Consider the following 20118-nt stretch of genomic DNA (forward strand, 5'->3'; position numbering starts at 1 on the left):
ATGAATTAGGCTCTTGTCATTTTTAATGGTTGAAGTTAAGGAATGAGCTTTCTTTTGTTTGTTAATGTGTTTAAATTGTTTGTTTTTATAACATGTTTTTGACGTGGCATTACTCTACATTGTATGAAATGTAAGATTAGTATATTTCTTGAGAAAACAGTACTCTGTATGATATTTGCCACTATGCCTTTTCTTTTGCAGTTAATGGAAACTTCATCTAGTGGATATCGATTTCGGAGAATACCGCACCACTCCTTCGCTGGTTCTTTGAATTTAGATCCGCTGGTGAGTTTGGTATTCAAGCATTTAGACTTACTAATGCTTCTTTGTTTAGACAGAGACTGATAGAAATAGGGAGGAAATGATCCTTTATTAGTCTCATCTGTTATCTTTCTTTTATCTCTAGTCTTTTTCATTGTCAATAAAGAACTACAAGAATGAGATATTTAAGCTCTATATTCTTAAGAACTAAGCCAGCACAGCTCTAGTTTGTGCTGCAAGTTGGTTATAGCCAAATTACTAAGGAAGCCACTCTGCTTGGTCCACAAAGATGCTAAGAGGACCAGTGCCTGCTTTACTTATCTTCGTAGTCCTTACATTGCTTTCAGGCTAGTTTCACATTACACCCACTTCTTTTGCCCATCTGGTATCTTTGACATTCAAAACCTTTGTACCTACCATTCTTTCTGTTCGTATCATTTGCCTCTCCAAAACCTGCTGTAGCAATTGTGTTTGCTCAAATGTGTATCATCTACAACTTAAAAATTGTTTACGATACCTTTCCATGATCTTCTACAACTAGCTTTACATCTGGATTGTCCTCAGGTTTAGCGATTATATAGATTGTCAACTTGCCAGAATAGAGCCATGCACTATAGATGAATGGGGAGAGGAATAATATTTCTAGATCTAGTGGGCCCGATGGAGAAGATCAAACCTGGAAAAAAGAAATGCCTTATCCGTTTATTGACTGCTTGTTTTTAGGATTTGTTTGACCTCAATTCTTATGGAAATTGAAAAGAAAATAGAAGCAGGTTCTCAGTTTTGAGACCATCACCACTATAGTCTCTTTCGGGATCCACGTAGTGGTCAAATCTCCCCACACGATATGTGTTCAGGAAGTTTCTTTGCTTCTCAATTCGATTTGTGTCCACTGAAAACATAACCTAAATAGTCTTTTGCTCTGGCAATCCATGTCAAGAAATAGCAACGTCCATTTTTGCTGTTTCTATGTAAGATGTCAATCATGATAATATGCGTCTATATAAGTTGGATCTTGTGAAGGCCATTGCCAAGAGAATTGAAATTTTTTGGACTTTGTTACGATGAAGATGGGATTTGGGGACACTGTTACCTTATAAAAAAAGAAGAAGAAGAAACTGGGATTTGGGGACAGGTGGATAACTATCTCCCATGCTATTTATCTTAGTGATGGAAGCTTTGACTGAGATTATGGATTAAGCTGTGGCAGTAGGTTTCTTGAAGGGCTTCAAGGCCTCCATCATGATGCAAAACTATATGTTAGTCACATATTTGTTGTTTGCGGACAACGCACTTGTAGTGTGATGAAAAAATCTCCCAGTTGGCATTATTTAGACAAATTCTCATGTAGTTTCAGCTGGTGCTACGAACCAAGCAACTTCACAAAGTGCGAGATCATTTCAGTGGGTGAAGTGGATACATTGAGCATCTAGCACCAATGCTTAATTGTAGATTAGAACTCTCCCTTCCATGTACTTGGACCGACTTTGGGTTTTTCGAACAAAGACTAAGTCGAGTGGAACCTTGTTGCTCAAAGAGTTGAGAAGAGGTTAACACGGTGGCAAAAGATGTACTTGTCAAAAAGAGGGACAAAACTACTAGTTAGAAGCAGACTGTCTCGCATGCCCCCGTGTATTACGTGTCTATCTTCTAGGCTCCAAATTAGTGTGGTAGAAAAGTTGGAAAGGCTCCAAAGGAACTTCTTGTGGGAATTAGTTGATGGAACACAAAAGTTTCGCCTAGTTAGTGGGTAGATATTTACTTCTCCAAAAATATAAGGAGGTTTAGGGTGAAAGACCTTAGAGTTTTCAACAAGATACTACATGGGAAGTGGCTATGGAGATTTAAGATTGAGGAGCCGGCATTATGGACGGAGGTGATAGTAGAATAATATGGAGTCCTAGAAAGGGTATGGAAAACGGAAATTGCCTTATGGATGTGATTTTTTTGAGGAATATCATGAAAGATGGAGAAGATTCAATGACTTAGTTACTTATAGAGTAGGGAATGGGAGTAGCTTTAATTTTCTTGTATGGATCAAAGATGGTGTGAGAGAGTGTGTTGAGGATGTTCTTCCCTAATTTATTTAGAGTTTCAGGCTAGAAAAAGATGATGGTGCAACAGATTGGTGCAAGAAGGGGAGTTTATGAGGACTTGAGGTTCAAAAGGAATACATTTGAGAGGGAGGCGGATGAATTCTTAATGTTGCTGGAGCTACACTACTAATTGAATGCCACATTGTCAAGTTTCCCCTATGTGTCTTTTTGATTCCCAGAGCACCTAGCTAGGTTCGCTTCTTCACTTGGTGGGTAGCAAAGGGGGCGATTCTAACAACGAAGATCATGAAAAAGAGTAGTACATTCTTAGTGTATAGATGTTTAGGAGAAGATGTGGTATCACCTCTTGGTACATTGCCAAGTGGCTTCACACGTAGTGGTTGAACTGTTTCAATGATAGTGGGTAATGCCGAGCTAAGTGAAGGATGCACACATAGTTGGGTTGCCAGAAGAAGAAAGAGAGACTCAAGGAATGAGACATTTCCTTACTATCAATTTCATGGGTCTTGTGGAAAGAGAAAAATAGAAATTTGCTTTTGAGGTGTTAGAAAATAATTTTGTATATTTGAGGAATAGCCTCTTATTCTTAGCTTTTGCTGCACCTACAAAGTTCCTGTTTGCTAAGTTGCTTAGACTCGGGTACGGGTGCTGATACCGGTGCAGATCTAGAGGTTGGATCCTTCATGATCTAAATTTTAAGATTTGGGGGTACCAATTCAGGTATGTATACGGTTGCGGGGATTCAGCCATAAATAATTCAAATATCTAAAAATAGAGTTATATGTCTAAATTATGTGAAAAACTTACAAGGTATTCTGAGGAGAAAATATTGATCAAAAGGAGAATCCCAGAAGGAGATAAAAGGAACAGGACTGAAATAGAAATTTCTATATACAAGGTATTCCATTTTCTTCAATTTCCCCTTAGCTTTTGCTTTGATTAAAAAAATCACTGTATCTGTCCCTAACTTCTCTGTTGATTTTGGTGAAAGTACCCAAACTCGGTTGACCAAATCCGTTAGGGATCCCACACCCTCACCCACACTCACGTCGTGTCGACACGGGTGCGGCACCGAAAGTGAAGAGTCCGAGCAATTTATAGAGCACCGAAATTATTTAATTTATTTTTCACTGACTTTTATTTTTTCCCACTGGCCACATTTTGTGTGATCGTTATTGGAAGCGCCGAGTGGTAAATCTAGATAAATAGTTGTGGAAGCTCCAACCCTGCCATTGAGCATCAGTGCTAAATTCTCAATAGTTTACTTAATTTATTCGGATAATCTCATCCTTCTTGTGGTTGATCCTGACACTTCCTGAAACCTTATAAGACATGTGTCAAATAATTCAATTTATTAATGTTATGCGTCACAAAAAACTAAAGTATTGTTTGCAAACAAGAGATGGGAGATCCCAACGATACGTCGCACTCCAGACTAAAATATTTACGAGAATGAGAGATATATTTGGTGGAGACTCATGGGTGTCTGTCCAATTAGAAAAGGCCAAAACCAGAGGTTTTGAGAGGGAACTTGTTTTAGTTCATTTTATTGGACGACCTTTAGCAGATGTTTTGGGTGTCCTTTGTAGAAAGTATGTTTTGTATCAAACTGTTTTTCATACATCTTATAGCAGGATTTTTCCTTTCAATATCCCAAATGACAAAACAAAATTACATTCACTGTGTTTTTGGTGCCAAATCTCATTTTAACTTGGATAGCACATATGCATATTCCTTATTAAGCGCTTAAAAGCTATCCTTCATAAACTCTGTGCAGAATTTACAGTCTGCAGTTTACGGCTAACTTGATCAAGTACTCTCTTATTTATAGTTGCGTCGTGTAATTCGTGTATTGTCCTTTTGGATTGTTGATGGAATGTGGTGGCAGATAATGTCTGTAGCTCTGTATCCACTTTGATATTAAATACTATATTGATAAAAGGCAGCCTGGTGCACTAAGGTCCCGCTATGCGCGGGGTTCGGGGAAGGGCCGGACCACAAGGGTCTATTGTACACAGCCTTACCTTGCATTTCTGGAAGAGGCTGTTTCCACGGCTCGAACCCGTGACCTCTTGGTCACATGGCAGCAACTTTACCAGTTACGTTACGCCAAGGCTCCCCTTCAAATACTATATTGATAATTTATTCAAAATTATTTGTACAATAAACTTATGTATTCTTAATCACCGCTTGATAAATTCCTTTGTCCTATTATCATGCTCTCCTTATTCTTTCCTTTCATTGCAGCTTGATGAAAATTTGGAGCAGTGGCCACATTTAAATGAACTAGTGCAATGCTACCGAACCGACTGGGTAAAAGATGAGAACAAGTATGGTCACTATGAAAGCGTCAGCCCCCCTTCATTTCAGAGTCAGATATATGAGTGTCCTGATACTGATATTGAAACAGGTGAAATACTACTGGGACAACTCTTTTCTGAGTATGTAAAGATTAAGGGTTAAGGGTCACTGATATTCTAATGTATACATTTTATGAAGGGGTACCGACTTGAACAGAGAATCTTCACATTTCATGTGCATCAATGCAACTCTTTTTTCAAGCAGGACATCTTAAATGCTTCTCATTCATCCATTCCTAAAGAACCTGATGATTCCATGCATTCCAAAGCTCCTCTGCTCATCTCTTCCATATTAAACATCTTAGTGGCGCAATTAGTGTAGATTTGTCCGCTAGTCCTTTTGTGCATACTATCATAAAACTAATATTCCTCCTGTTGTCATATCCAGAATATAAGTAGACACTTAGAAAGCATTTTGATTCTTTCCCAGCTTGCAAACTAATGAGAATTGCTTTCTCATACAGCTGGTCTTGTTAACAGGGAAAACAGCTTTCCTGTGGTGGGTTTGGCATTTAAAGTTCCTCTCTTACAAATTTGCTTTTACTAAGAGAATTGTTGACGTTCCTCTCGTTAAATTCACATGGTAGGATATACTAAAGATTATAGTTACTTTTGGGTTGTTCTTTCAGCTAATTACTCCCTTTTGATTAGCTGGAAGTAAAACATTTGAAGATATAGTTACAGCTCAACGGTGCGCTTTACAATATTATCACCTTTCTTGGTACTAATGGTTACATGCTGAATTGTCTGCAGAGATGCATCTTGCAAATGCTAGGCGACCTAAGATTGAGGATTCAATTGATGGTGAAATCCCCAGCACTTCGGGGACACAATTCTCTGAAGCTAATTTCTCTGACCTCTCAAATGCCAAAGTCTCTAAGGTTGTTTCCTGTTACACAAATGCAGCCCTTTTGATATGCTTCATGCTTGTTCTTACAAATTGACTCGAATCATTAACTTGCAGCATTTTGGTGAATCCCCTCTACCGACTTATGAACCAGTTTTTGACTGGGAAAATGAAAGGTCATTAATATTTGGGCAAAGGATTCCAGAAGCTCATATGTCCCAGTATACGAGGTTTTATTTCATTTAACGTTCATTTTGTCCTCTCCCTGCCTGAAATCTTTCTTATCAATTTTATGGCTGTGGTTATAGCGGTCTGAAGATTGCCGTGAAAGTCCTATCATTGTCATTTCAAGCTGGACTAGCTGGTGAGTTTATATTGTTGAATACTGGTCTTAATTGTTAAAAAGATGTGTTTGCTTAATATTTATTTATGGGAAAAGGGTCAAAAATACCCCTCTACTTTGGGAAAAGGGTTAAAAATATCTTCCAATACAAATTTGGGTCAAAAATACCCCTCCCGTCATTAAAGTTTTCAAATATACCCTGTCTTAACGGAAATCCCCAAAATAATCCGATTTCATTTTTAAACCCGCTCCATTTAAACCCGACCCAACTAAATAAAAAATCCATATGGGTTACCCGCTCCTGTGCCTAGTGGCTCCAAATGTAGGACTCGGGAACAAGTTGGTCGCATATGGGTTTTTTATGTAGTTGGGTCGGGTTTAAATGGAGCGGGTTTAAAAATGAAATCGGGTTATTTTGGGGGATTTGGGAATTTCCGTAAAGATAGGATATATTTGAAAACTTTAATGGCGGGAGGGGTATTTTTGACCCAAATTTGTAATGGAGGATATTTTTAACCCTTTTCCCAAAGTAGAGGGGCATTTTGACCCTTTTCCCTTTATATATTCATTTGAGCCTTTGAGCTGCCAGCACTCCGTATCTGAGTTTCAGAAGTTTTTTTGTAGAGCCGTTTTATGGCACAATTTGTTTATATAATAGGGAGCGAAGAGAAAAACTTTCAGAGGATTTTATTTTCCATGTATTGCCTACCGAAATGCAAGAGGTAAGCTGCTTCAGTTTTGCTGTTCTTTTTCTTGGTTTTCATTTTTACTTTTAACTAGTTTCTTCTGATGCTCGTGTTGTAATCTCTGTTTATTGTGATTCCGTCTCCAGGCAAGCAGCTCCCATGAAAGGCGTTGTATTTTTCATCTTGATGCTCCATCAGCATCTATTTGTCTGCTAATCCAACTAGAAAAACCTGCCACTGAAGAAGGCGGAGTGTCTCCTTCTGTTTATTCACGAAAGGAACCAGTAAGTTTGACCTCCTCTTGGAACATCTAAGCTAAAGATTGCTTCATTTTAAATACATTATTTAGTTTAAGCGATTTGGGATGCAGACACAAAAGCTTGAACTTGATCTTAAGAGTTTGTCTTTATCTTTTTGTTGGTTATGGTTATTTAGCATTTGATACACGGTTGATGAAACATTTAGGAGTTGCAGAGTCTTGGAGAAAAGATTATGCTTCCACTGGGAAAAGTGGAGTTATCCTCTCTACGTCCTGCCACTTTGGCCCACTTCTTTTTTTTTTTTTTTTAACAATCTGAAAGAAAAGAACTGTACTAGACTTAAAGGTATATGGTACTGGATATGATCTTACTGCAGCCAACTGTATACCTTTTAAGCCAAAAATCTGCCAAGAAATTTTTTTTTTGGTGTGCTGCACCGGAAATAAATATGTTTCTAAATTTGTGTAGGTTATCTTTTAATAGTGCTCCTTGCAATTGTTTGCTCACCACACCTTTTTCATCTTTGTGGTATCATACATGACTTTCTTCTGTTTTTAGTTTAGTTATAGAGTGTGGCTCAAGTTTGATTCTATCCTTTCTATAACCACCCTGTAAGAGCCACATTATTTTACTGTCGTATCTGGACTTAACCTTTAAAATTATTGAATTGTCAGTCTGGCAGCTTTAATAGTACTTTAGTCTGTCTGTACTTTCTTCCAGGGGAGGAGTGGACTTTCTTGAGATTATCTGAGTAATATAGGAAAGAACTGCATCCCTTTTAGTTTCCGTGAGAAGTAAATCTCTAGCAACTTTCTTGCATTTGGTTTGTGGTGATTGTAAATTTGTTAGTTCGCCTTTTGCCAAGTACACACTGAAGATGTGCTTTTCTTGAGGTTTAACTGTGCTAGTTTCTTCTACACCTCTAGAAGTGTACCTTTACTGTATTGTTGTAAATGTTTTGCATGCGCTGATGCACTCCAGCTTGTTTGTGCGTGGATAAGCATCGTTTCTATGCAGTCATCTTGCATGTATTAGGATATGTTTTTTCCCTTGTAGTTGAATATTTCTACCTGTAAGTAGGTTCATCTGACAGAGAGAGAGAAACAGAAACTACAAGTATGGTCGCGGATCATGCCTTATAGGGAGTCCTTTTCCTGGGCCATCATTCCACTCTTTGATAGTAACATAACTTCTGTGGGTGGTTCTGCTTCTCCCAGCAGTCCTCTTGCTCCAAGCGTCTCTGCTTCAAGTTCTCAAGAGGGTATGACTGAGCCACTTTCAAAAATTACAGCAGATGGAAAGCTTGGTTATTCAAATGGAAACTCCATTGTGGTTGAAGTGTCTAACTTAAACAAAGTCAAAGAAGGATACACCGAGGAATCGCTCCAGGTTTTATTTCATTCTCCATTTGTTATCTTTATTATTCCCATTCACTTATTGGCTTAAAGAATAATTTAGTGGCCTTTCATGCAATCTAACTTAGAATTTACCATTAATTTTGTTTTTCATTAGTATGTATATGTATACTATGTTGATCCTTCTCTTTTTAGTTACAAGATGTAGTGATGTAAATACAATTACTATTTTGAACTATATTTTCATCTCATCTAAATAATATTTATTAATTTGACCTCTATTTTCTTAGATTCTCTACTTTTTTATTTACCTCTTGAATATGGGATTTCCCCCATATTCCCCAACTACATCAATAAACTCTATATTTTTTGTAACCGAGAAATCCTCCAGAGCCAATGACGCATAGTTCGAAACTTGGTAGATAATGGACCTATCCGTGTGCCCTTTTCAACTTAAATATTGGGCTTTTATCTGCGGAAGGGTTTGAACCCGTTACGTATGCTAAACCAACACATCACTTGCTACACTCTTATCATGAGAGTAAAGCCCTGAGAGCCACAGCATCAATAAACTCTCACTTTGTCAGAACATTGATTCAATTAGTATTTTATGAAGAAGAGGTAATTTAGAAAGGTTACCTATTGAATGAGATTGTCTTTTATTGTAACTTGCTGGTTCCATATTTATACAACCAAATCTCTGGTAATACGGGGAATACTAGTTTCCCCTAAATTCTATTCCTGTCTTGCAAAGGGGTGGGGAAGGTTGTTATCAACTTTTCGTATTTATGTGCTGTGCATGATTCGGCTGTAATTGATAAAATGCTATACCTTATTAAAGAGGGAAAAATATTTAAAAGTTCCATCATCACAGAGCAGACTTGGCTGAAGATAGGGCACAATGGAGGAAAAAGATCCATGTGATATCTACTAGTCGGGAATATGTTTAATAACCTGTTTGGCCAAGCTTCTTGGAGGCTTTCTCAAGAAAGCACTTTTTTTTTTTTTTTGATTTAAGGTGTTTGCCAACAAAAAATGTTTTTTGTGGGCAGCAACTGAAACATTGTTTCTGCTGTAGGGGAAAAGTTATAAATTTATGCTTTTTCCAAGAAGCGGAACAGAAACCGAAAATTAAATTTTTCAAGACAAAAATATACTCACCATCAATTTATAGTTACCAAACTATCCCTCATTAATTTAACACATTTATCTTTCAATTAAATACCAACTTTTTTCTCAATTTTCTTTTTGGTTTCTACCATGTCTTTTTCTTTTCCTATCTCTTCTTCTCTTCCTCTTTTGAATGATCCGTCAACTACAAATATGAGCTACTTCTCCCCTTTTTCTTTTACCGTCTGTCTATCTCTCCTTTTCCTCTCTGGAATAACAAATTCTCTAGAAAGAGACGAGTTAATATTTTTTTCACATAACGTTGAAGGCTTTTATAATAAGTATTTAAAATAATTTCTCTTGTTAAATAATCATAATACTAAAACATGTCTTGATACTTGTCCTTTTTCGTAAATTTGATACTCGAAAGCACTTTTTGGAAAGATTGACCAAACACAATCTGCTTATCTAATACTGAAAAAGACGTTTCTCAAATGAATTGACCAAATACAAACTACTTTTCTCCCGGAGTACTTTTCTGAAAAGCTATTTTGGTAAAAGTGTTTCTTAAAATAGGCAATTTTTGGCCCTTGGCCAAATAGGCTCAAAGTCTTATAGAGCTTCTAATAATATTATTATTATTATTATTAATATTATTATTATTATTATTATTATTAATAATAATAATAATAATAATAATTATTATTATTACACTTATTTTCATACTAGTTTTGTGAGGCCCATGCTAAGCCCGGGCCCAAACTCAAGATATAAAAGATAATATTTTAATTAAAGAAATATAATTTGTGTTAGTATAAGTGTACAACAACAACAACAACCATATACCCATTGTAGTCCCACAAATGGGTAATTACGTTAGTAATAATTAAATTTCATATAAGTGTATTTTCAATATATGAAAGCAAAATTTTTATTCCACTCCTTTAATATTTTAACTTCCATTTTGATGAAATTATTTACTTCAAATCAAATGAGGAGCCAGAATTTGACATTTATGAGTTATGTATCATAATTTTCTGAAGTTATTTAGTTCTAAATAAATAATCTATACATAGTTAATGAACTTTTAAGACAAATACATAATTTAACTTGTGCAGCGGATGGAGCTGCTCCTCCCTTAATTAGGGATTAGGGGTTCGAACATGGATATGGAAAAAATCTTTGGAGGGAGCGCTTCCCCCGAATAGGCGCGATACAGTGCGAATTATCTGGATTAATTGGGCTCAAATGCGGATATCGAGCACCAAACAGAAAACCAAAGAACATGAAAAATGAGGTAGGAGGTTCGATAGCTTTTGAAAAGTAGACCTTAAAAAAAAAATTGACTTAAATAAATAAGATTAGGACCTAAAAGTAATTAATTAATAAGTTTTAAAAAAATTTGGAAATTCTTGTGAGGACTACAAAAGTCCCTAAGTTTGCTCTTATATATAGTAGTAATATTTAACTTATTTTCACTTTCATTGTTATTTTTATCCGGTGTGATGATGACATGAGTTGAGCTTAAATGGAATAGTGAAGATTCATATAGCCGACCACAACTTGTTTGGGATTGGAGCATAGTTGTTGTTGTTATTCTTCCACCGCCACAAAGCATTGCTATAAAGGAATTTAATTTTACATCTATCCCTGTGCATGAGTTTGTTCTCCCATTACTCGATTGAAGTCTGCACGTTCTTCTGATTTCTTTTGCTTAACAAACTAGTTTACACGTTCCAATTCAGCATCCCTTGTGTCAGTTGATATTTGATTTGCTTAAAATGCCAGGATCCAAAGAGAAAGGTTCATAAACCAGTAAAAGGTGTCTTGAAATTGGAAATCGAAAAGCTGCCAGCTAGCTCTGCTGAAGCTGAAAATGCTTTGGAGAGTGGGAGTCTGACCTATGATTCTCTTGATCATGGTGATCATTTGAATGATGCGATTTCTATGAAATGCTCTACTAATGGTTCCTTTGAGATGAAAGAGCTTGTTCGGAATGGTTCAGTTGCTCATGAAAATGTGGAAAATACTGCTGATGTAAGTTTCGTTCTTCAAATCAATGTTCTGTCTTTTAGTTCAACAATTTTTACTTTTGTATTGTTAAGTGCTTAGCTGGCATGTTTCAGTGGTAGGTTGTTTGAGATCATGTGTTTTTTCTGTTCAACTTTATAGTCTAAACTCTCTTATATGGAAGCCTCAGCCTTCTCCCTGATGATCTGGTACATCTTTATCTAAAGATGATACTCGGATCATCTAAGATTGTATACTAGTAAATCTTGTGCTCATATAATGTTGACCTGACCAAAACACCATTCAGTTTATTGCAAGGGCTTAATTGCAGAGCATCATGATTTTTCCAAATCTTGCGACATAATTTACTTGGCCTGTGGCCTGTTGGTCTTGTGTTGTGTGCTTGTTCAATGAGATTTGATTCATTTACCGACTGATTGAGATTTATTATATTCGAGTGTACAGTTTGAAGCTTTTGACTTCCGCACAACGACAAGGAATGAACCGTTCTTGCAGCTCTTTCACTGCTTATATGTCTACCCCTTGACTGTTAGTATGAGTCGAAAAAGAAACATGTTTATACGTGTTGAACTGAGAAAGGACGACACAGATATTCGGAAACCACATCTAGAGGTTTGTATTTGTGTTTTCAGAGAAGTTTATCTTGTAGATTCCATGTGGTTGGATCCCTATCTAACTGTTAATCATTAGGCTATGCATCCAAGGGAACCAGGTGTACCACTTCAGAAATGGTCTCACACACAAGTTGCTGTTGGGGCAAGGGTGGCCAGCTACCATGATGAGATCAAAGTTTCTTTGCCTGCTATTTGGACACCATCACATCACCTTTTGTTTACTTTCTATCATGTTGATCTTCAAACAAAACTTGAAGCACCAAAGCCAGTAAGTTTGATGTTAATTGGCTTTTGAGGGATGCACCATTTTGGTTAGTAGGCTCAAGTTGTTCTTGTGACAATTAAACTGACAGTTTGAGCCTCCCTTTCTTCACCTTGCATGTGTTGGGGTGTGCGTGTTTCCACATGTTAGAATTGGGACACTGGTTGACGGTAGACTCCTTATAAGTTGCTCTTTTTTTTGTTTACTTCTGCCAGGTGGTAATTGGATATGCTTCACTTCCATTATCGACACATGCACAGTATGTTTTTCTATTCTGTCATTTCCATTTCTCCTCACTCTAATATCCATGTTTTTGAATATCTAGTTGGATTCTTTTTCTCTGTTAGTACCTTAACATGCTGGAGTTTCATCCAGGTTCAGATCTGAGATATCCTTGCCAATCATGAAAGAATTGGTTCCTCATTACCTTCAAGAAAGTGGCAAGGTTTGTTTCCAATCATGTTTGCCATTGTTAACATTCCATCCCTACTCTTTATTTTCTAATTGTGCTTGATGTATGAACTGATATTTGTGTTTGATTTGGGAGTTTATTTCACTGTTCAACTTCTGATTTCATCTCTTTTCTGGGAGTTCAATTTCTTGTCCTTCAAGACTGATGGTTTGTAGCTGCAGTACAGGGGCTAGGGTAGCTCTTCACTGTTCAAGATTGAAATCTTCTCTATTTGAATATTCCAAGTTATTTTGCCTTTTTAGGGAAAAGTTCATCACGGCTTTTTGACGAAGATAATTTTTTGGGTATGATGAGGAAAGCCCTGCATTCAAGGTGTTCACAGACATTAAAGAGCCCTACAAAAACATGGCATTTTACTTAGAGCATCCAATCATTGACACTAATTGGCAAGCATATATAATCAAAATATGGGTAAAACTATGAAGGTTCTGCTAATATCTACATAATTATTTTTAGTTCCTTCAACCTCATCCATTTCTTTCTTTCCAAATTGCCACATGAGTGCGAAAAGTGCTACTTGCCATGTTCCTCTTCTACCTTTCTACTTCCACTATAACGGCATCTCTGTGATTGGTCATGGCATTATCCTCTCAATCCCAAACAGTCATTGCATCATAAACTGTATGCAATTGTGAAATGAAGCAATAAGTGCTCAACATCCTCCATCTTAATCTTTCCATGAATATGTGACTGCCAAACAATATAGATTGTCCTACTTTTCCTCAAAGTTTTAAGCCACTTATAGTGGTCAATGCAATTTGTTCTTAATGTGATTTATTTTTCACAAAATTCTTGTCTTATATTTCTACAGTTTTAAACCTCTTACCAGCTCTAAAGTAACTTACTCTAACCTATCTACTCTTAATTGATACGTACACGACCTATCTGCTCTTAATTGACTCCTTAACTGCTCTAGAAGAATTTTAGAACTCTAAGAATCAGTATGCTCTTTAGTATGCTCTTTATTGTTTACTTATTGTGATATGGAATTATAGACCCAGCAGCCTACTCTAGCCACTAATCTTTGACTTAATAGTTTAGAGGTATCTGATGGGTGTAATGAACATTTTGGATTTCCAAATACCTTCTCTTTCCTATTGCTTTCGTCCTGCACATGAGATCCTAAGATCTCCTTTCTATCTTTTTCTTTCCTGATTCCTTTTCCATTTTTTCCCCTCGCCAACCTTCAACAATGAGTTATTTTCCAATTTCCTGCCTCTTATCTTTTGAAGATCTTCTGTCAGATCTTTGTGTGCCAGACATAGCCCGGATTTTTCTTTAGTTTCCTTTCTTAATTTTTCAAGTAAATTCCATACCTTGAAGCACTGTTTTCTTTTTTTTTTTTTTTTTTTTAAAAGCCAAGATACGATCTGGAACAGCTATGTTACTCTTTTTCTGCTGCCAGCCATAGACAATTGCTTTTCTCTTAGGCAGCTTCCACCCGATGATTAGTTTTCCTCCTATCTTAGCTGTCTGTCTGAGGCCCATTGGATTTCACTCTTTGGGTTATGCCTGTTTTGTTTTTGACAGGTGACAGGTATGATAGTCCTGATGATATCATAATTTCATTTATGTTTTCTTTTTTGTAGGAGAGGCTGGATTACTTGGAAGATGGAAAGAATATCTTCAAGCTTCGTTTACGACTATGCTCATCATTATACCCAGTTAGTGAGCGCATTAGGGATTTTTTCCTCGAGTATGATAGGCATACTCTACGGACTAGCCCCCCTTGGGGATCTGAGCTTCTTGAGGTAAACATAACTAATATTGTCATTGACCGTACTTTGTTTTTCCCTGAGGTTATCCCATTCTGAAGGTACTGTGCAAAAGTCGGGACTTTGTTTCCCTTATTTTTTGTTTGTTAATTTGTTGTTTAAAAAGTTAACCGGGAAAGACTGAATAATCCTGAAACTTACAAATCATTGGAAATATAGAAAAATAGATAGTAGGCAACCTAGCTGGTAATGAGATGCTAAAGAAATGGGATGTTTGAAATCCGACATATTTCCTCTTATTTTCAGTAATAAGTACATCTGATGAGATTATTGTAACTACCTTTATAACTGGCACATAACCTTCTTGGTTTGCTTGAAGAGGAAAAACTATTGTTATTTGCATGAGCATTTAACTTTTTTCGGTTTGCTTGAAAAGGAAAAATATTATTGTTCTGCATTCAAGTACACACATGAACCTAAAAATTGGGTTATGCGTGCAGTAGGGATTTGAGCTGTTGTGTGTCCCATATTGGTTGTAAAAGAGCAGTCAAAAGGGTTTATAAATGTCTTGAGCCACTTCACCCATTGTCTTAAGGTTTTGAGTGGAGATATTAGGATTCTTTCACTGTTTTTCCCCCCCTATTTAGCTTTAAATTGTTGTAAGTGTCTTGGATTGGCTTTAAGCGCTTTCTTTGGGTTTACTGCTTGGAGCACCTTAATTGCAATAGTAAGGTTTATGACATTGTTGAACCCCTGTAAATAGATTTGTCATTCGTAACTAAGCTCCGTCTTCTCTTTTTGTTGACTTAAATTGTATCGGGAGTTTCTCTTTAACTTTTATTTTGGAAGTATTCATCATCGCTGAAGAAAGGGGGGGATTGAATAGCTTCTCTTTTATGATGTTTACCTTAGTGAGTATTATAATATTCCTTTAAATCCACTGCGAATTTATCCTGCATGAACCAAGGAACAAAAATTTTGAAAAAGAAACTTTTGTGTAACGGCGAGGGTATATATGCACCACTCTTTTAACGAGGGGTATATCTGCTTTAAATCGCAACGTTGAGGGGTATGTTTGCCCCTTTTCCCTTTTACTATTCTTATCTATTCTCCATGACTATTCTGGCTTCATCTCATCACTTTTCCGTGTCTGTCTTTGGTGTTCTTCTTCACTCAACTCGATTCTGATTCATTTCGTCAAGATGCAAACAACGGTTATAATCTCGTACTTTATTTCTTTCATACATGCAGCCTGAAGTTTCAACTCCTTCACTGTATCAGTACTATGTGCCTCATGCCCATGGATTATTTTGGGTCAATGTCGTTACTCCAAGTCAGCTGACCTGTCAAGTCACTGCTCGAAATTTGATTATTCATCAATCTTTGTCAGAAAACCTATTAAGTTAGCAGTTCACGTCAGTTGATTTGTCTGGTCAACATCTATTTTAGTGTGAAATATCATCCTCAGATCGTCGGCTGGTTAGTACCCTGGATTGCCAGATGTGGTCAAACTGGTAGCATACATGCCTCCATCCAACCATGTTTTATCGATTAACAGTCACACCATGGTCGAGTCAATCGCCTGGAAATGCCAAAGTTAGTTTCGTCTCAGAGCAGTACTAAGCCAATTTTATTTCTGATCTCACTCTCAAGTTGTAATTACAAATTCAAGTTGCTTCATCAGCTTTAGTTTGAGGGGCTATGTTAAAATCAAGAGAGATATTCTTAATGGTTATGTCATTGATGATAGTCAAGAGAATAACTTGAATAAAATATTCAAATGATTATGTTAATTATTAGGAATCCCAAGAATTTGGAAACTTTGCTTGTTTGTGACTTGAAACTCCTGCATAAGGAGCGCTCTTGTTAGTTGTTATTGGTAAATTCGATAGAAGTTCTTTCTCTTTATTTTCTCTCTTTTTAAAACTGTCATGATGTCTAAATTGGCTTTAGGGGGAAAAGCGTCATCGTTTATCCCCGCTAGTGATGTTCTTCTTGGTAGTCGCTGAAAAGAAGGGGAAGCACTGAACTTGTTGCTTTTCAACTATGCAGTGTGATGACCTGTACTTAAAGTTATCCAACTTTTGCAGGCAATTAATAGTTTGAAGAATGTTGATTCCACTGCTTTGCTTCAATTTCTTTATCCAATTTTAAACATGCTTCTCCATCTTATTGGCAACGGGGGAGAAACTCTTCAGGTTTGAGACAATCACTGCTGATGAAAATATTTCACTTGGTTCTCAAATAATGTACCTCTTTTCCTCCCTTCAAATACCGAGTTTTCTTTATTTGCTTTCCACTTTCAGGTTGCTGCCTTTAGAGCTATGGTTAACATTTTAACAAGGTACAGATTATATTTGTTTTATGGCTTGGTTTAAAAGGTAGAACAAAAGGTTTCTGGAGTAAGGAATTGTATCGCACTCACACTGCTATGTTAACTTGGTTATCCTCTATTAATAACATTAGATCTCTACCCGTAGGGTGCAGCAAGAGTCGGTTGATGAAGCTGAGAGAAATGCTTTCCTAGTTAACTTTGTTGATTTTGCCTTTGATGATTTTGGGGGCCGCCAGCCACCAGTTTATCCTGGTTTATCCACAGTGTGGGGAAGTTTGGCTCGCAGTAAGGTAAAAATAGTGACTTACACTTTTCTATAGTGAATGTCTTTGGCTTTATATACATCTTGGGTGCTTACTGGCAAGCTGTTGGCACTGAAAGGCGTAGAAACTTAGAAGAAGCTCTCATAATGTGATCCGAATGTTCTGGTACTTTGAATCAAATAATACAATGCAAAAACTCAAATCTAAAATAGGGAACCTTCAAATATAAAGAGAACAATTGTTCTGATTCATCTAAAGTTTAGCCAGCATGTTTCATGAAGTTAATATTTAAGCTTTACTTTTATTTCTAAAAGAAGATACATAATATCATACAAAATTTTATATGGAGTATGTTGTAATGAGAAAATGTTTTGTGGTAAATCTGAGGGACTGTTATGCCATCAGTTAAGTTATTTAATACGTTCCTTTTTCTCTTTTTTATGTTTTCTGGGACTCCAACTTGTAGAAGTAGGGTAGGAAAGCTGGCAAGCCACAGAAACTAATAATTCTATCAATGCTTATGAGGGGGAATTTTGATATTGTAACTTGAGGTTCGAGGCAGCTGCTTTAGTGTTATTCTCTGATAGTTCTGTCTTGGATTTCTGACTACTATTCTTCTGCTATCCACCTTTTCCTGTCCAATCACTTTTCACGATCCTCTTCATGGAAATGTTCACAAACAAGAAAATTAGCAACAAACTCGGTATTTCTGTCATTATTTTGTTTCCGAATTTTCTCATTATCCTTCTGCAATTATTATCGATCACTTCATCTACTTACTAAATAGAAGAGACAGTTATATCTAGAGGAGAATGTCTTGGTACTGTCATGGATAATGAGCACTTGGTGAATGAAACTTTCTCCACTCTTTGAACAGCAAACACTCAACAATTTGGCCCCACCGTTCCTTTTTTTTTCAGCTGTCAATATAGGGTGTATCCTGTCTTCTAATTGTGCTATATCTGAATGGAATTTGAGGTAAAATAGCATTGCTCGCTCGCCACATAAGTTTCAAATAACTAATTGCAATGTGTTTGAGTGGAGTCGCTGGATTTCAAGGTTTGAAAATCTGTTTTAATAGTAGCTGAAATATAGAGATTAAGTTCAGAATCTGAAAGAACAAAGCAACTTACAGAAGGAAATCAAGAGAAGCTAAAAAGTATATTGTTGCTTCTAGGTTCAGAAGCCTAAGAAGGCATGTAACTCTTCATCCAGTATAGCAGAAAGAACTAGCTGCCATCACAACCTTATGACAATATATTCATAAATGATACTTAACCTTAGTCTTTACCTACCAAAGTTACATGGTTCATACATATCAACTAGGACCAATACATAAGGTTGGTTAGTTATACATAGCACTTGCAGCATCAGGGGAAACACAGAAAACTCAAAGGGATCTAGCAGGGGTCGACCAAAATCAGAAAGTTTTCTACAAAATTCTCTTGCATCATTATGACTGTCCCATTTAGTAGGTATGTGTTGGATCCGAGTTTATAGTGTCATTGTTAGTCTTAATGAGAGGAGTGGTCTCTTATATGGGCTTGGACAATTCTCCCCTCATGAGCTAGCTTTGGGATTGAGTTAGGCCCACGATCCATTTCTTAACGTGGTATCGGAGCAGGACCCATCTCAGCAAATGTTTGGCCCCCATATTAAATTGCCCACGCTCCAGATGTCCAGCCCTGGGCGTGTTGAAGAGTGAAAAAGTCCGACTTTGGTGGTTAATGAGATGGGTGGTCTCCTTATATGGACTTGGGAATCCTCCCCTCATGAGCAAGCTTTTGGGGTTGAGTTAATCCCAAGATCCATTTCTTAACACTTAACAGTTAGCTCTAGTTTACTGGATAATCAATATTTTAGCTCCAGTTTACTGTATAACATCTGATAGTTTGGAAACAATGGAACCATTCAATTCTTCGAGTTTTCTGTATTTGTATGTTTTAACTACTTTGGTTTCTGTTACAGGCAAAAGGCTACCGCGTTGGGCCAGTCTATGATGATGTCCTGGCAATGGCTTGGTTTTTTCTTGAGCTAATTGTAAAGTCAATGGCACTGGAGCAGGCTCGATCTTTCTATCACAATCTTCCATCAGGTAATTGCCGGTTTGGCATGATATTATTGTCCTTGTTATTATCTTATCCTTTTGTAATCATCTATCATGTTCCGCTGTAAATCCACTTGTCTGAAAAATGGTCTTTATAACAATTGTATTCATTGGTTTCCTTCTACTCGGTCAAATTACAATACAGAAGAAAAGAACACCGGTCTTTTGCATGTGATCAGGGAAAACAGTTGTAGTTTTGTAATACCATTAGTGATCTTAATTGGACGGTCTTTTGACCAGATCTCCTTTTTCCCTAAACCACACATCTTTATTAGGTGTGAGATGATCTTCTGAAACTGTGATATCGTATTAATGGGATTGCTGATGATGCGATTCTGGATAGCTTGGAGCCTTGGATTGCACTGAAGCACGAACTTTAAGTTGATTTTTTAGGTTATGCAACTTGTTGATGGAAGTGGATGCTGAAAAGTGAAACATAGGGATTAAAGATGAGTGTTAAGGGAAAAAATCACATACTTAGATTTCAGTGTTATTAAAGCCATTGTTTCGCTGTTTAAACCGATGAAGCTACGCGATTCAAGGGGTTATCGCTTCATAGATGAAGCGATGCGCTTCAGAGAAGTGTGCACTTCAAACAATGACGCGCAAAGTGATTTAAATGAGAAGTGGTTGGTTCTTTGAATCTCAACTTTGATGAATTGGATAAATGTCAACATTATTGTATATTTAAGTGAAAAGTTTCGTGTGTCCTATGTGAGTTTGATTTGTAGGAAGGAAAAGATGATTTTACTTGGGAGTTATTGTAAATCTAGTTGATAAGATGGACGTTGAGTTAAAACTTGGGTAGCGCGGGTGGTGAAGTGATGAACAAGAGCTCGTGTCTCCACTTTTAGGTTTTCCATTCATTCAATGGGTTCTTTCGAGTGATGAGGGGTTGTGGTAGGGGAACCTCTTACCATATGATGAATTTTTCCTTGGAATGGGATGTTTGAGTGTAATGCTAGATGAAAAATAAAAATGTTAACCATGGAATTTGGTAGTTTTGGTCATACCTTGTTTTTCATGTGTCTCATAATAGT

The 20118-nt window shown here is 36.8% G+C and overlaps 1 protein-coding gene across 1 annotated transcript in view; it reads left to right on the top strand.

Moving 5' to 3' along the window:
- Positions 1 to 20118, top strand: part of LOC132056157 (guanine nucleotide exchange factor SPIKE 1) — a 42022-nt gene that overhangs the window by 2280 nt on the left and 19624 nt on the right. Inside the window, exons 2-19 of the mRNA XM_059448238.1 lie at positions 202 to 285; positions 4566 to 4728; positions 5432 to 5559; positions 5643 to 5755; positions 5834 to 5889; positions 6493 to 6590; positions 6701 to 6838; positions 7895 to 8203; positions 11068 to 11316; positions 11755 to 11922; positions 12001 to 12192; positions 12402 to 12445; positions 12562 to 12631; positions 14248 to 14409; positions 16464 to 16571; positions 16680 to 16717; positions 16854 to 16998; positions 18940 to 19066. Coding sequence (XP_059304221.1) covers positions 205 to 285; positions 4566 to 4728; positions 5432 to 5559; positions 5643 to 5755; positions 5834 to 5889; positions 6493 to 6590; positions 6701 to 6838; positions 7895 to 8203; positions 11068 to 11316; positions 11755 to 11922; positions 12001 to 12192; positions 12402 to 12445; positions 12562 to 12631; positions 14248 to 14409; positions 16464 to 16571; positions 16680 to 16717; positions 16854 to 16998; positions 18940 to 19066 — 2389 coding nt within the window. The 5' untranslated portion in view covers positions 202 to 204. The remainder of the gene's footprint in view (positions 1 to 201; positions 286 to 4565; positions 4729 to 5431; positions 5560 to 5642; positions 5756 to 5833; positions 5890 to 6492; positions 6591 to 6700; positions 6839 to 7894; positions 8204 to 11067; positions 11317 to 11754; positions 11923 to 12000; positions 12193 to 12401; positions 12446 to 12561; positions 12632 to 14247; positions 14410 to 16463; positions 16572 to 16679; positions 16718 to 16853; positions 16999 to 18939; positions 19067 to 20118) is intronic.

This window comes from Lycium ferocissimum, chromosome 1, assembly GCF_029784015.1.
Source record: "Lycium ferocissimum isolate CSIRO_LF1 chromosome 1, AGI_CSIRO_Lferr_CH_V1, whole genome shotgun sequence".
Lineage (NCBI taxonomy): Eukaryota > Viridiplantae > Streptophyta > Magnoliopsida > Solanales > Solanaceae > Lycium > Lycium ferocissimum.